Below are 15,661 nucleotides of genomic sequence, written 5' to 3' on the forward strand. Positions count from 1 at the left end.
GAGTTTTGCTCTTGTTGCCCAGGCTGGAGTGCAATGGCACAATCTCACTGCAACCTCTGCCTCCTGGGGTTTAAGCGATTCTCCTGCCTCAGCCTCCCAGGTAGCTGAGATTACAGGCACCTGCCACCATGTCTGGCTAATTTTGTATTTTTAGTAGAGATGGAGTTTCTCCATGTTGGTCAGTTTGGTCTTGAACTTGCAACCTCAGGTGATCCATCCGCCTCAGCCTCCCAATGTGCTGGGATTACAGGCGTGAGCCACCGCACCTGGCAAGCACCTCTTTTATATATATGTTAAGAATTGCCACAAATTTATATAAAAATCTTACCCTGATTGTTAAAGACATATAATGGGAATTGATAATTTACCTTTGAATTTTAGAAGATTCTCAGTCAAGGAAACTTAGCTCAATAAGCTCCTTTAAAACTATTTTCTGTGTTGGATTTTTGACACTTACGTAAGCCTAGAATTGTTTATTTTAGATTATTCTTTGGGTCACAGAAAATTGTATAGAATACAAGAAACTTTGGCTCAGGCACAGTTGAAATAACACATTTTAGTTGCTCTGTCTAGCTGTTTAGCTTTCCGTTTCAAGGATGTTAGTGCCCTGCCATCCATTGTTTACTGGAAATTGGCAGTTGATTTTATGCTTTGGCTTCTATTAAACTTCTCAGAGCTTAGATTAGTGCTGCTGTTTGTTAATAGCATCTTGATCTTTTGAGTTCATCTGTCAATAAAAGAAATCACTATGTACAAATGACATAATCATCATTAAAAAATGTAATGTCCTACCAATTATCACTTCCTTTCAAAAATGTGAACTAAAATTATTTTTGATTTTCCAAGTCAAGTGAACATAGAGAAATCTTTGAGGAGATTCTTCACCAGAATAGTTGATATGGTTGGAGTGGGCATTTAAGGCTTATTTTCAACATTGATAAGTAATATTTTAGCCTTTGATAGTATAAGATGACTAATTCTTTAAAAACTAAGGGTAATTAAATGTAACCGAATTGGCTAAAGCTAGATGTAATTAAAAGTAATTTTCTGTGCTTCCTTATTAATTCTATTTAGTGTACCTTTTGTTTCTTTAACTGTTCTCTTGAACTGAAATTTATTTTGTGTTCACAGTCCTACCTAAGGATAGCAAAGTTTTGCCAGTACTGCTTTTTATGCATTTGAATATCACTTCTTTTAAAGTTCTTTGGGAAAAAAAAAAAAAGGAAAAAGACAGTTAACTTTTTACTAAGTGGTAATAGTAGGAATTTATTCATAGAAAATATGTCATTAGTTGCCAGTATATAATTTGAAAGTTGTTTTAGTCATGTTAGATATACAGTAAGTCTACTTATATTTATTCCAGGTGGCATTTAAGATTACCAAATTGTATTTAAAAATTTATTTAGAAATATGTCTAAAATATGACAAGCCTTTATCTAGGTACCCTGAATGTAATGAAAGAAGAAGTAAAGTAGCCGGGCGCAGTGGCTCACACCTATAATCCTAGCACTCTGGGAGGCCAAGGCAGGTGGGTCACCTGAGGTCAGGAGTTCAAGACCAGCCTGACCAACATGGAGAAACCCAGTCTACTAAAAATACAAAATTAGCCGGGCGTGGTGGCGTATTCCTGTAATCCCAGCTATTAGGGAGGCTGAGGCAGGAGAATGGCTTGAACCCAGAAGGCGGAGGTTGTGTTGAGCCAAGATTGGTCCATTGTACTCCAGCCTAGACAGCAAGAGTCTAAACTCAGTCTAAAAACAAAACAAAAAAATCATCACTTAAAGAAAAAGAACAAAAAAAGAAAAAGTAAAGTGATATATTCCATAACTTGCCATATGCCATATTGTTTTGAAAGTTATACTCTACTGCATGTATTTACTTTTTTAATATTCTAAAGATTGAATTAGCATCTGATGAAGCATGTGTGGCATTGGCACACCACTCTATACCATGATGTCTGGTGTATTAGTTCATCCTTGCATTGCTATAAACAAATACTAAAAACTGGCAATTTAAAGAGGTTTAATTGGCTCACAGTTCAGCAGGCTGTACAGGAAGCATAGTGGCTTCTGCTTCTTAGGGGGCCTCGGGAAGCTCCCAATTGTGGTGGAAAGCAGAGGAGGTAACAAGGTGTCTCACTTGGTGGAAGCAGGTGCAGGAAACAGTGAGAGGGGAGGTGCCACACACTTTTAAACCACCAGATCCAGTGGAAACTCACTTACTATCACAAGAACAGTACCAAGGGGATAGTGCTAAACTCTTCATGAAGGATTCACCCTGATGATCTTGTCACCTCCCACCAGGCCCCATCTCCAACATTTCGGATTACAGTTCAACATGAGATTTGGTGGGGACACAGATCTAAATTAAACCATATCATCTGGTTAACACCCCAAATGATAAAAATAACACATAATGATAGTTTATTTCTCTCTGATTTGCAGTTCTGAATGCAGTGATGGGGAATGGTCTGCTTCTTTGCCTCATCGATTTTCTGGTACAGAAAAAGATCAATCCTCAAGTGATGAAAGCTGGGAGACTCTGCCAGGAAAAGATGAGAATGAACCTGAGCTACACAGTGATAGCAGTGGCCCTGAAGAAGAAAACCAAGAATTATCTCTTCAGGAAGGGTATGTTTAACAGTAAGATTTATTTTTCTGTATATTGTACAAGAATGGTATCTATCACATTCAAATGTTGGATGTGCTATTAATTGGATTTTATAAGCCTTACGTAGAACCAGTAGGCCCCCCTGATTTTTTCGTTATGCTTTTGGTATTATAAAAAGAACAGTTAAGTTGAAAATACTGATAACTTCAGTATCCTCTATTGAGATAGAATATGTGTCTCCACTTTGCTTTAATAAGAAAAGTTGGGTACCTAAAATGTCATTTTGGTTAAGTTAGGAATCACCCGTTCCTAACTTAATGGGTGATTCCTAACTTAACTGTCATTGCTCAAGGAAGAAAGGATAGCCTCAAGAGGGGAATTAGCGATTAATTCACAGAAATGGAGACAGCTGTAAGAGCTAGTGTTCGTATTCTTGTCTAATTGCATTGGATGATATCTCCAAAATATCAATGATTGATGATATTTTGGTCCTTTCCTAATTTTAATGGGAAGGCTCTAATACTTTAAGGGTTGTCAAACATACTATGAAGAGTTAGATAATAAATATTTTTGGCTTTGTGTCCAGTCTGTGTTGCAGCTACTTACCTGTACTGTTGCAGTATGAAAGTAGCCGTAGACAAGATGTAAATGAATGGGTATAGCTGTCTTCCAATCTTTTATTATTTTATGGGTTTCTAGCAAGAAAGTTTGTTGAATTTTTTTAAGGTCTTTTCAGCATCAGTGGAAATGATCATAATGATTTTTCACTTTTGCCCTGATCCTGAGGAATTGTTCTATAACTAGATTTGCTAATATTCAACTTCCCTTGCTCCTTGAAATAAACCAAATATGATCACAATCATGGTTTAATGTATTTTAATGGGCTTCTAGATTATAATATTTTACATGAGATTTTTATATTGAGATTCCTAAATGCAAATTACCTTTTAGTTTTTTGTTTCAATAACAGTTTGGTACTTGCTTTGCTAAAAGAATGTGTATGCTTTCCTTTTTCTTTTTCTGTTCTTTGCATCTGTTGCTTAAATAGCTTTTTTATTCTTTTAAAGTTTGTTAGTATTCACTTGTGAAACCATTTAGGCCTCTTGTTTTATTGTAGGAGAATATCTTTTTGATAATTTAAATTTTTTTCTATGATAATTGGTTCTAATTCTTAGTCTCTGGGAACCGTTTGGTAAATTATGGTTTTTTAGGAAAAGAACTATTCCAATCTAGACTAATATTAAAACTTGTATCCTCCAAGCATATACATTTTCAGCTTGAGATTGATTAATACCGTAAGAAAATCTAGAAGTCAAATATCTAGAGAAATCTATAAAGAAGTAAATTTGCAAACATAATTGATTATGACAGTGGTAGGTTGAACTGGCATTTTTTTCCTCTTCATGACATATATATACACACACACATATATGTGTACATATAAATGTATATATAAAAATATACATACAAAATATATATGTAATTTATATATTTTTTGGTATTAAAAATAGTCTGTTTTTTAAAAAATAAATATATGGTGTTACATTTTTTTTAAAATATATTTTTTAGTATTAAAAATAGTCTTTGTATTAAAAATAAATATATATTTATATATAAAATATATATATACATACATGTGTGTGTTTTTTGTGTGTGTTTATTTGAGACTGAGTCTCAGTCTCTGTTGCCCAGGCTGGAGTGCAGTGACACAATCTTGGCTCACTGCAGCCTCTGCCTTTCACTTTCAAGTGATTCTCCTGCCTCAGCCTCCCAAGTAGCTGGGACTACAGGTGCCCACCACCATGCCTGGCTAATTTTTGTATTTTTAGTAGAGATGGGGTTTTACCACATTGGCTAGGCTGGTCTTGAACTCCTAACCTCAGGTGATCTGCCTGCCTCTGCCTCCCAAAGTGCTGGGATTACATGCGTGAGCCACTGTGCCCAGCCTCTTGATTTTATATTTAATTGCTTTTAATCACTGTTAGTTTAGTTTACTAAGTATTAATTATTCATATGTCATTTGTGTTAGTAATTATTCACTCAGCAAATATTTACTGGTCATTTAATTTGTGCCAGGCATTGTGTTGGACCTTGGAGTTATAGCAGTAAACAAGACAAATAACATTCCTTCATGAAACTTATATTGTAGTAGAAAAGGCAGATGATAACCAAGATAGAAACCCAGTAAATTACACACTGTGATGTTTACTGTGAAGGGAATAAAACAATAATGGGAAAGAAGGTACATGATGAAGACATATTAATTAGAATGGTCAGGGAGGATGTCTCTTTGGAATTGACTTTTGAGCTGAGTTCTTAAAGATGAGAATTCGGATTCAGAAAGAACTTCCTAGGCACAAGAGAAAGCAAGAGCAGAGATACTGAATGTTGGTAATTTAAGAAGTCCAGTTTTTCAAAATTAGTCTTTTACACTACTGTAGTGCCAAATTATGTTTTTTTCTTTTTTTGAGACAGTGTCTCACTCTGTCGCCAGGCTGAAATGTAGTGGCGCCATCTCAGCTCACTGCAACCTTCAACTCCCTGGTTCAAGCAATTCTGCCTCAGCATCCCGAGTAGCTGGGATTACAGGGACGTGCCACCACGCCCAGCCAATTTTTGTATTTTTAGTTGAGATGGGGTTTCACCATGTTGGTCAGGATGGTCTCGATTTCCTGACCTCAGGTGATCCACCCACCTCAGCTTCCCATAGTGCCGGGATTACAGGCGTGAGCCACTGCATCTGGCCAAGTTACGGTTTTATTCTCACATTTTTCTTCCTTAGACTTGCTCTTTGAGCTAGCAGCTTTGTTTTGATGAATCTGTGATTACATACGTATTTTCTCTAACCTAGATTTTATTTTCTAGCAGTGATTCAGACTATTAATTTAGTATGGTAGTTTTTGTATTATCATGATGTGTGTAGATCCACAAGTCTCTTTCCAATTAATATATTTTGCATTCAGAATGATGTAGTACACCGAATGTCAATTGCATAATTATGACAACCTAATAAAATCCAGCAGGAATAAACTCCTAATATCTGGGATGGAGCAGAAAGAATAAAAAATGGGAATAAATTAGTACATTTTCAAAAGCTTGAGTTGTCCAGATATTACCAATAAAGCTTTGACCAAAGGGAGAAAAGAACGTCTACTTTGGTTGAATTAAAAAAAACCTTCAAGGTTTTAACATTTGTTAAATGTCCACTAAATATCTGTTAGTTTTAGCTATCTGTAGGCTAAATATACAAACAACTGTGTGACTCCTTAATAATTGGTCACGTGACTCATGTAACTAAAACAGTTCTTTTCACTATTGTTACTTTGCATAATTAAAGGGATAGTTTCTGAAATACCAGTAAGAGTGAATACAAATTTACCTTTTAATGATACAAGCTTATGCTTTGGAAATATTTAATGAATTCCTAACAGTTTATTGCTTGGGTAGCTATTTCTGGTTGAACTTCTGTTGATAAACAGATGAAGTTACAATTGTTTTAAAAATAAGGATTTATACACAATAAAAAGTGGATTTAGACAGTATGGAAAGACCAATTAAAAATCATTATAACCAGCTTCCTTTTTGAACTTATAAAGATCTTCTATACATATAATAGCATATATGTGTACACATTCCATTTCATTTTTTTATACAGCTGGTAACACATTGTATAGATATATGTATACACCTTGCCTTTGTTATTTCTTTTGTTTATAGGTCTGTTTTTTAGATTGTTCCATATTCATACATATATATTTCCTTTATTCTTTTTAAAAATCCGCATAGTTCTACCTTGTTTTGCTTAAAGTCACAGTTTCTAAGAAGCTGTCTATAAAGTTAAGTGAGGACTTACTGTATATTACTACCTGGGTGTACCAATTTCATTTGGTGGACAGTTTTGGCTACTGTAAGTAGTACTGAAAAAGAAAATTGTGCATATTTGTTTAGGAGAAATAACTGGCAGCAGAACCACTAGGTCAGTGAGTATGCACAAACTTAATCTATAGCTATTGCCAAGTTTCTCTACAGAGAGCTTAAATTAGTTACTTTCTTACCAACAGTATATGAATTGCCTTTCTTCAAAGCTTCACCAACACATAGGGTACTAACAATTTTTTTTATTTTAGCTAATAGTTGAAACATATTTCACTGTTGTTTTAATTTACATTTTGCTTATTATAAATGAGGCTGAGTATCTCTATATATTTAATGGCTATTTGAGTTTCCTTTTCTGCTAACTAATTATATTCTTTGCCCCTTTCTGTTGATATATTTTAATCTTTTTCTTACAGTTTGGTTTTATATTTTAAGCTTCTATTTATTCAGGAAAAGCCCTTTGTCTCCCTTGTATTATAGTTTACTTTTCTTAATTTGAGTTTTGTGTCCAGATTTTTGGTGTTTTGACTTTTCCGTATCTTCTTTAATGTGAATGTTGTAGAATTTATGAGTCTGTTTGTGACTTCAGGGTTTTATATCATGCTTAGAATGACACGGAAATTTTTGTACAGTTTTCTTTCATGATTCTTCTAGTATTCATTTTTTAAGTGAGAGTGGGGGTACACATGCACATGTACTTTAAAAAAGTATAGTGAAACTTTAAGGGATTTAACCTCCTTCCCTCCAGGTGAATACCCAGTTCTCCCAATATCATTTGTTGATGAGGCCCTTTTTTGTTTTGGTTTTTGAGACAGAGTCTTGCTCTGTTGCCTAGGCTGGAGTGCAGTGGCGTGATCTCAGCTCACTGAAACCTCTGCCTCTCGATTTCAAGCGATTCTCATGCCTCAGCTTCCTGAGTAGCTGGAGTTACAGGTGTGCACCCAGCTAATTTTTTGTACATTTAGTAGAGAAAGGGTTTCACTATGTTGTCCAGGCTGGTCTCGAACTCCTGGCCTTAAGTGATCCGCCTACCTTGGCCTCCCAAAGTGCTGGGATTACAGGCATGAGCCAGCACACCCAGCCTAATGAGTCCTTTTTTTTTCTTCCTGTTTTGAAATGCTTCCTTTATATCCTCCTTATTTTCTTGATTTGTATCATTGATTTGTATGTCTCTGTTTCTGTGTAGTTAGATTCTAGTAGGAATAGACTGACGGTAAACAAATAAGAAAATGTTGAGCAAAAATAAATTTTATAATTTAAATAAGCAGAGCTATGTGGTAATCAGCAACTGGAGAGTTACTTAAACTGAATGTTCAAGACAGTCCCCCCTGAGGAGGTGACTTATAATCTGACGTGAACATCAAGAAGGAAGTAGCAAGGTAAAAATCCAGTGAAAGAACATTTTAGGTAGAGGAAATGGCCCCAAGGTAGAGATGATCTCCATGTGTTACCAAAGTAGAAAGAAGAGTAGGAGTATAGTAGCTGGGGGAAGAGTGCTGAGAGATGCCATTGGAGAAGTGGGCTGAGCAGAAAGCATGTGTTATTTAGGGATTTGTAGGCCAGGTTAAGAAATTCAGATTTTATTTTAACTGTGAAGGGAAAGTACTCAAGAGCAGTGTTTTAAAATTCAAATCGTTGGGGATGGATTTTTCTTATGTTTCTCCTTTTACAGAAGGAGAAAACAGCATAGATAATTTGTAAATCCAATAAATGTGTTTCTGGGTAATTAGGAACTATTTCTGCATACATATGACCCTAAAACTGATTTCTTTCTTTTTTACATAATTCTGCAGTTAAGAAAGACAGTGTTTTAGAATCATAAAAGTACCAAGAACTTAGAACTCAACAGAGTCCACTTGCATGGAATAGAATTAAAGACAGTGTTATGGTATGTTTAAAAACAGTATTTTTTTTCCTTCTTTTAAAATGTTTGTACTAGGGAACAGACATCCTTGGAGGAGGGAGAAATTCCTTGGTTACAGTACAATGAAGTCAATGAAAGCAGCAGTGATGAGGGAAATGAACCTGCCAATGAATTTGCACAGCCAGCTTTCATGTTGGATGGTAACAATAACCTGGAGGATGACTCCAGTGTGAGTGAAGACTTAGATGTGGATTGGAGGTATGTAGCACAATGTTATCAGCATGCTTAATTAGCTTCCTTGAGTAGAATGAGTTCATGATTCTAAATTATGAAAATTAAATCTCTGCTAGCTAAGAAATGTTCTCATTTTCCCATCTGTTAGTCCTCTTCTTCAAAGCTCATTTCAAATGTTACTTCCTACTTGGACCCTTTCCTGCTTCCTCCAGTCAGTGACCTCTTACTTTGACATTTAGCTCTCTTGAAGCTCACCTATCCTAGTTATTTATATACATTTTTTGAATTTTGGATTTCTGACTTTTAAAATTTCCCTTTATGTGCCCTGTAGCACTTGCAAATTCTTTAAAAAACAGCTTCTTAATGAATACTACTTGAATTTTAAAACCTGTGGTTGAATCAGAAAATCGTAAGAATAGTTTTCCTTCCCTATTCTCCCTTTTCCTTCTGTGTGTAAAATATGGACAATAAAATTTTACTTTCCTGGAGATGTTGAAAGCATTTAATTTACTTTATGCTTGACAAACAATAGTGAGCTTCAAATGAAAGTAACATATAAGTGAAGTGTATTGTAGAGTTGTTACTTATGATATAATGCTCAGAATTTAACTGTTTTGGTTTATAGTATCTTTAAAGTATACAGTAGCACAATGAAAGCAAGTAACTATTGAGATGTAGAAAGGATGTCCTAACTGATCCCTTTTGTTACTTTTTCTGGGACAAAAAAGGTATCTTGGTAGACTTACCCTTGTTTCTTTCTCTGTACGAATTGTCTTGTTTTTCCAGTTAAAATTCCATTTCAGAAAATTCAGAAAAATCAATAAGAAAAAACTCACTTATGTCCCCTGATATCTCTTCAGCTTTCCAGAACATGTGTTTTTTGTTTGTTGGTTGGTTGGGTTTTTTTTTGTTTGTTTTTTTGTTCTGAGCCGGAGTCTCGCTCTGTTGCCGAGGCTGGAGTACAGTGGCGTGGTCTCAGCTTGTTGCAACCGCCATCCCAGGTTCAAGCCATTCGCCTGCCTCAACCTCCAGGTGCCTGCCACGACGCCTGGCTAATTTTTTTCTATTTGTAGTAGAGACGGATTTCACCAGATTGGCCAAGCTGGTCTTGAACTCCTGACCTTGTGATCCACCCACCTCGGCCTCCCAAAGTGCTGGCATTACAGGTGTGAGCCATTGTGCCTGGCCTAGAACACATGTTTTAAGGCCTCCGTTGTATCTTTAGTTTCTCTTTCTGTGTGTGCTAGCTACTTCTCCAAATTGTTCCAGATGGGAAACTGAACATCTTCTTGAGATCTTTCTTGCCCTTTCCTATTCTTACTCCCTAGAGGGGAAAATGTGTGGAGAACAGACTTCATCACCATTTTGTGGAAGTAGAAATGGGATTTCATTACAGCTATGCAATTTGTAATTCTACCTTAAACATTCTCGCACTCTAAAACACATTTTCTGGCTTCCCATACATTATGGGGAATAAGTGGATTTACCTAGTCCCAGTATTGCTGATCTTGATGCTTCTCTCATTTCCTCGCTGTCTTATGTCTCCCCATTTCCTTCCTGTTGCACTCCTTATTAATTTGAAAGTCTTCTGTCTCCATTATGCAAAGTAATTCCTCAAAGTGTTCAGCAGATGAAAGAATCATCTGTTTAGCATCATCTATGCATGTTGGGAGGCAATTATGGTTTCATGTGAAGGAATTTTTTCTGTTGTACATTTTCAAGACTCTAAAAATGTTTTTTTACAGCTCCATTATGAAGATGATCCTTCCTATAGGGGCACTAAGATTTAACAGATTGTTGACTCATTGAAATAGTGCAGTGAACTTTTTCTTTCCCATCCTCCATAAAACTTGTTCTGTACTTCTGGTTACTCCTTTAGGACAAATAATTGGAGGTGATATTACTGAGATATGTGGTATTTTTCAAGGTATGGATACACGTTTCCAAATAACTTCCAAAAAGAAGGTTGTTCCACCTAAATATTTGAAGGAATAATGGAAATCTTTACTGAATATGATTTGTTTTTGTGGGTTTTTTTGTTTTTCTGTTTGTTTGTTTTGAGACACTGGAGTCTTGTTCTGTTGCCCAGGCTGGAGTGCAGTGGTGCAGTCTCAGCCTCCCAGGTTCAAGTAATTCTCCTGCCTCAGCCTCCCGAATAGCTGAGATTACAGGCACCTGCCACCACGCCTGGCCAATTTTTGTATTTTCAGTACAGAAGGGGTTTCACTCTGTTGGCCAGGCTGGTCTCAAACTCCTGATCTCAAGTGACCTGCCCACCTCAGCCTCCCAAAGGTGTGAGCCACCATGCCTGGCCACTGAATATAATTTGAACTTAAATTTGAGAAACTATTACTTTAGGTTCTAATTCATTGATGAGCTTTGTAGATATGGATGTTATGTTAAGGTTTTAGAAATCTTACTAGTGGTCCCAAAATATGCAGAGCCTCAAAGTACTTTTTTTTTTTTATTATAGAAAACATTTTAGCATTAATTTTAAGACACAAATTTTGAAGGTTGCTGTATGTCAACACCTCAGTATTTGCTTATGTGGTACTATACTAATTTATGTGGCAGTGTCTAAAAGTTGATAAGGTGAAAATTTAGTTTCATTTCTATATTAAAATAGCATGCTACCTTGACAGCTAAAAGGAAAGCCATGGCAAAGAGCAGCAGTTGTTGCCTCTAAAGTCATACTTTAACACACTTTTTTTTTTGTTTTGCCACTGCTTTGGAAAAAAAGTGCAGTGGCCTTTTGTTTCCTTAATTTAGTTTAAAGGAAAATGGAAGAAGTCCTCTATGAAGTTTCTTTGTTTACTTGTTTGTATTGAAGTTGTGTTAGTGTTCAAAATACTTAAGAGTATCTGATAGCTTGATGTGGTAGGAAGCAACACAGAGAAATCATGATTTTAGATACAGACAAATCCCAACTGTACCATTTATTTATTCTTTGATAACTCCTTAACTTCTCTGTCTTCCTATAAGAAATTAGAGTTATTACTATTAACCTAGTAAGATGTGGAAGTTAATTCTGTGTTGATATAACTGTGTCTTAATAGAGTTTTTAAATAGTTTTGATATAATTCTAGAGTTTCAGAAAAGTGGCAAAAAATAGTACAAGAATCCACATATATCCGTCACTAAGATTTCCTGCATGCTGACGTTTTAAAACCACATTTGTGTTACCATTCTTTCCTTCCTTTCTCTATACTTATAGTAAGGTCTTTTTCTGACCCACTTATGAGTAAGTTGCAGGCATGATGTCCCTTTACCTGTAAATATTCTAGAATGAATTTCCTACATCCAAGACCATTTTCTTATATAACACAGTAAAATTGTCAAAGTCAGCAAATTAATGCCAGTACAATATTATCTAATCTACAGACCTTACTCAGATGTTCATAGTTGTTCTACCAGTGCTATTAGATCTGTTCTAATCTTTGTATTAGATCTTTCATTGTATTTAGGTAGCAAGGTTCTTTAGTCTCTTTTAATGCGGACATTTCCTCAGTCTTTGTTTTTCATAACCCTGAAATTTTTTAAAAGTACAGGTCATTTATTTTTTAGAATGTCCCTTAGGATGTATTTGTCTGTAAATTTGAGTTGTGAATTTTTAGCAGAAACATCCAGAAGTGATGTTTTATCCTTTGCAGTACATATCAGAAAACACATGATATCAAATCAACCCATTACTGGTGATATAAAATCTGATTTGATTGTGGTGTTATCTTTCAGATTTTTTTACATTTGTCATTTATCCTTTTACACAGCTGAGCCTTGAACAACACAGGCTTTAGGGATGCTGATCCCTGTGCAGTAGAAAATCCAAGCCTAACTTTTGACTCTCCGTAAGCCTAACTACTGATAGTCTGCTGTTGACCAGAAGCCTTACTGATAACATAAACAGTTGATTGACACATATTTTTGTATTTGATATGTATTATATACTATATTCTTATAATAAAGCAAGCTAGAGAAAAGAAAATGCTAAAAAAAATCATAAAAGAAAATATGTTTACTCTTCATTAAGTGGAAGTAGATCATCATGAAGGTCTTCATTCTTGCTGTCTTCATGTTGAGTAGTAAGCTGAAGAGGAAGAAGAGGGATTGGTCTTGCTATCGCAGAGGTGGAAGAAAAACTTGAGTTTAAGGGTACCCACTCACCCAGCTCAAGCCCCTGTTGTTCAAGGATCCGCTGTAATCAATAGGCTTCTCTTGTGAAGATACTTTGAGACTGTAAATAACCTGTTTCTTCTTAAACTATCAAACTTCCATCCACTAGTTTTAGCATCTATTAGTGGTTCTTTTCCAAAACCATTTTTGTTTTTTGTTTTTTTGAGATGAGTGTCATTCTGTCGCCTAAACTGGAGTGCAGTGGTGCAGTCTTGACACACTGCACCCTCTGCTTCCCAGGCTCAAGTGATTGTCCAGCTTCAGCCTCCCATGTAGCTGGGACTACAGGCATGAGCCACCAATGCCTGGCTAATTTTTGTATTTTTTGTAGATACAGGGTTCCACCATGTTACCCAGGCTAGTCTTGAACTCCTGCACTCAAAGTGATCCGCCCAGTTCGGCCTCCCAAAGTGCTAGGATTATAGCCACCACACCCGGCCTGAAACAATTATTACCATGGTGACTGCCAAGTACATGATATTAGAATTTTTGACTGATTATTTGTAGTGGCCAAACACAACTGGATATTATGCTTTGAATATCTAGATTTGCTTAGCAACGAATTATTGAGAGAGAGTTGTTTTCAGTCATTTGAAGGGTTTCTTTGTTTTGTTTTGTTTTTGTTTTTTGTTTTGCAAAGAGTAGGAAGACACAATTTATGTTGCTTCAGCAGGCAGAATTACAGCAACAGGGCAAAAGTTACAAGTAGGAATACTTCAGTACTTCATATGTTTTTAACTTCTAGTGGTACTCTCCCACACTGGCACATACCACCTTAGAAAGCAGTGTATTTTCTGCATGGGGGGAATGTTTCTCTGTTTCTTGAATGTCTGCTATGGTACCACCTCTGTGCCAGGCAACCTTGTGCATCTACTTATGTAATTTGTTTTATAGATGAAGGAAGAGTCAGTTGCACAATTCAGCTAAATCCATGTCTTACTGATTTCAGGGCTCTTCCTCTTTGTACTACATTTTATGGCTAGATGAGGAAGATTCAGTATTTCAAGGGTGGGATGGATTCAGTAATTCTTAATATCATTTCCAAAACCTGTGATTCTGTGAGTATGTCTGTTGCTTTGTATCATGTGCTACTTGATTTCCAGATACTGCTAAACTATAACATACTATGTTTTTTAAGGCTAGTCAAGTAAAGCAGTGGGAGTGAAGAAGCAACAAAGAAATCTATAACTGGTTGTGGTCAATTAGTTGTAAACACCACTGCACTCGGACCAGCCTATAACATACTCTTTTTAAGAACCATTTCTGTGTCTCTCAGCAGTAGATTTGTAATTTTAATTATGGCACATGGGTCGACATCAGAATTATTTTTGAGCTAGGTTGTTTAATTGTGGATGTTTAGGACTTTGATATTCAAATTCTGGTAGGATGTGGAAGTCAGCAAGTTTGTCTTTAGACAAAATAAGCTCAGTTTTGCATCTCTTGGACTTCAGAGGTGGTAGGAGTACATCTACTAAAAGTGCCCCTCAGACAGCTAGAAATGTAGGTCAAGAGCTTCAGGGGGAGTTTAGGAATTAGGTAGAGATTTAGGAATTACCTGCAGAAAGGATAATTGAAGAAAATGCGTTTGAATATATAAATAATTTCCAATGGAGCAAGATTAGAGAGAATAGGACCAAGGACATACTTTCAGCTTTCAAATTTTGAAATACTTAGTATTTCCAAGACTAGAGGAAAAGGAGGACTGTCGATATGTCCAGGGATGGAGGAAGGAGAGTAGGACCAAAGTGAGACATGTTTTTCTTCTAGGAGCTTAACAGTTTTTTAGAAAAAATTGTAATAAAAATGAACAGTTGGGAGCTAGATACTTTTCAAGCTGTGTCATAATGGAGGTGGCCTAATCTTAGAAGAGGAGGGAGAGATTAATGAGAAAGGCTTGAAATAATAAAATATTTTAAAATCCAGAGTTATTAAGCAATACAAAATGAGAGAAGAAAAAAGAGGCTGTGAGTAATGATAGAATTAAAATAATTGTAGTTATTTCCTTTGTCATAGTCTCACCTACATGCAGATTGGAAACTGAAAAACAGAAGAAATATGTGGGAAATAACAGGGTGGGAAAAAGTACTGTATCCCTCAACCGAAATGTTTGATACCAAAGTGTTTGGGATTTGGGATTTTTTTCCTGGATTTTGGAATATTTGCATATACTTTTAGTTGAGCATCCCAAATTTGAAAATTCAAAATCAATGGTTCAAAATCTGAAACTTTTTGAGTGCCAGTATGACATACAAAGAAAATACTCATTGGCACATTTTGGATTTCAGATTTTCAGATTTGAGATGTTCAACCTGTACCTTTAAGGAGTCTCTAGAGTTAGAGCTAGAAACACAAAGGAGAATTTTTCTACAAACTTTGTGCATTGAGTGTGGCAGCCTGTTGGAAGAGGTAGTGGTATCTTAACTACTCATCTTTAGCATCTCACTTTTCTGTTGGGTTCCTCTTGCCCCTAACCCTATAAGTTGACACTAAAATATTTTAAGGTTTTATGTTCACAGCATGCTTATTGGCTTGCCAGTGTGCTAATATAATTATGTCCTCAGCATAAGATTTCCTGAATCATAGTTGTGAGTTTTGTTTTTCTGTTCTTTTTTTTTTTTTTCCAGCCTATTTGATGGCTTTGCAGATGGACTAGGAGTTGCTGAAGCTATTTCATATGTGGATCCTCAGTTCCTTACCTACATGGCACTAGAAGAACGCTTAGCTCAGGCTATGGAGGTAATGTTTGCAACTCTGATGTCCATATATAAATTGATGGGATACAAAATGATAACAGTTAAAGGTTTAAAGGGTTTTTAGACTACTCTTAAGAAAAGATGAATCTTTTTCCTATCAGTAACAGTTATTGAATAATGATTGTCACCAGTATGTGTATACAAATTATACTTG

At 35.9% G+C, this 15,661-nt stretch overlaps 1 protein-coding gene across 1 annotated transcript in view; it reads left to right on the forward strand.

Annotated features, from left to right (window-relative positions):
• PJA2 (praja ring finger ubiquitin ligase 2) overlaps window positions 1-15,661 on the forward strand; it is a 75,865-nt gene that overhangs the window by 46,571 nt on the left and 13,633 nt on the right. Inside the window, exons 5-7 of the mRNA XM_032274863.1 lie at window positions 2,445-2,630; window positions 8,426-8,608; window positions 15,379-15,490. Of these exons, the coding sequence (XP_032130754.1) occupies window positions 2,445-2,630; window positions 8,426-8,608; window positions 15,379-15,490 (481 nt within the window). The remainder of the gene's footprint in view (window positions 1-2,444; window positions 2,631-8,425; window positions 8,609-15,378; window positions 15,491-15,661) is intronic.

The sequence above is a fragment of the Sapajus apella genome, unplaced genomic scaffold (assembly GCF_009761245.1).
Source record: "Sapajus apella isolate SASKATOON/1434 unplaced genomic scaffold, GSC_monkey_1.0 scaffold1, whole genome shotgun sequence".
NCBI lineage: Eukaryota > Metazoa > Chordata > Mammalia > Primates > Cebidae > Sapajus > Sapajus apella.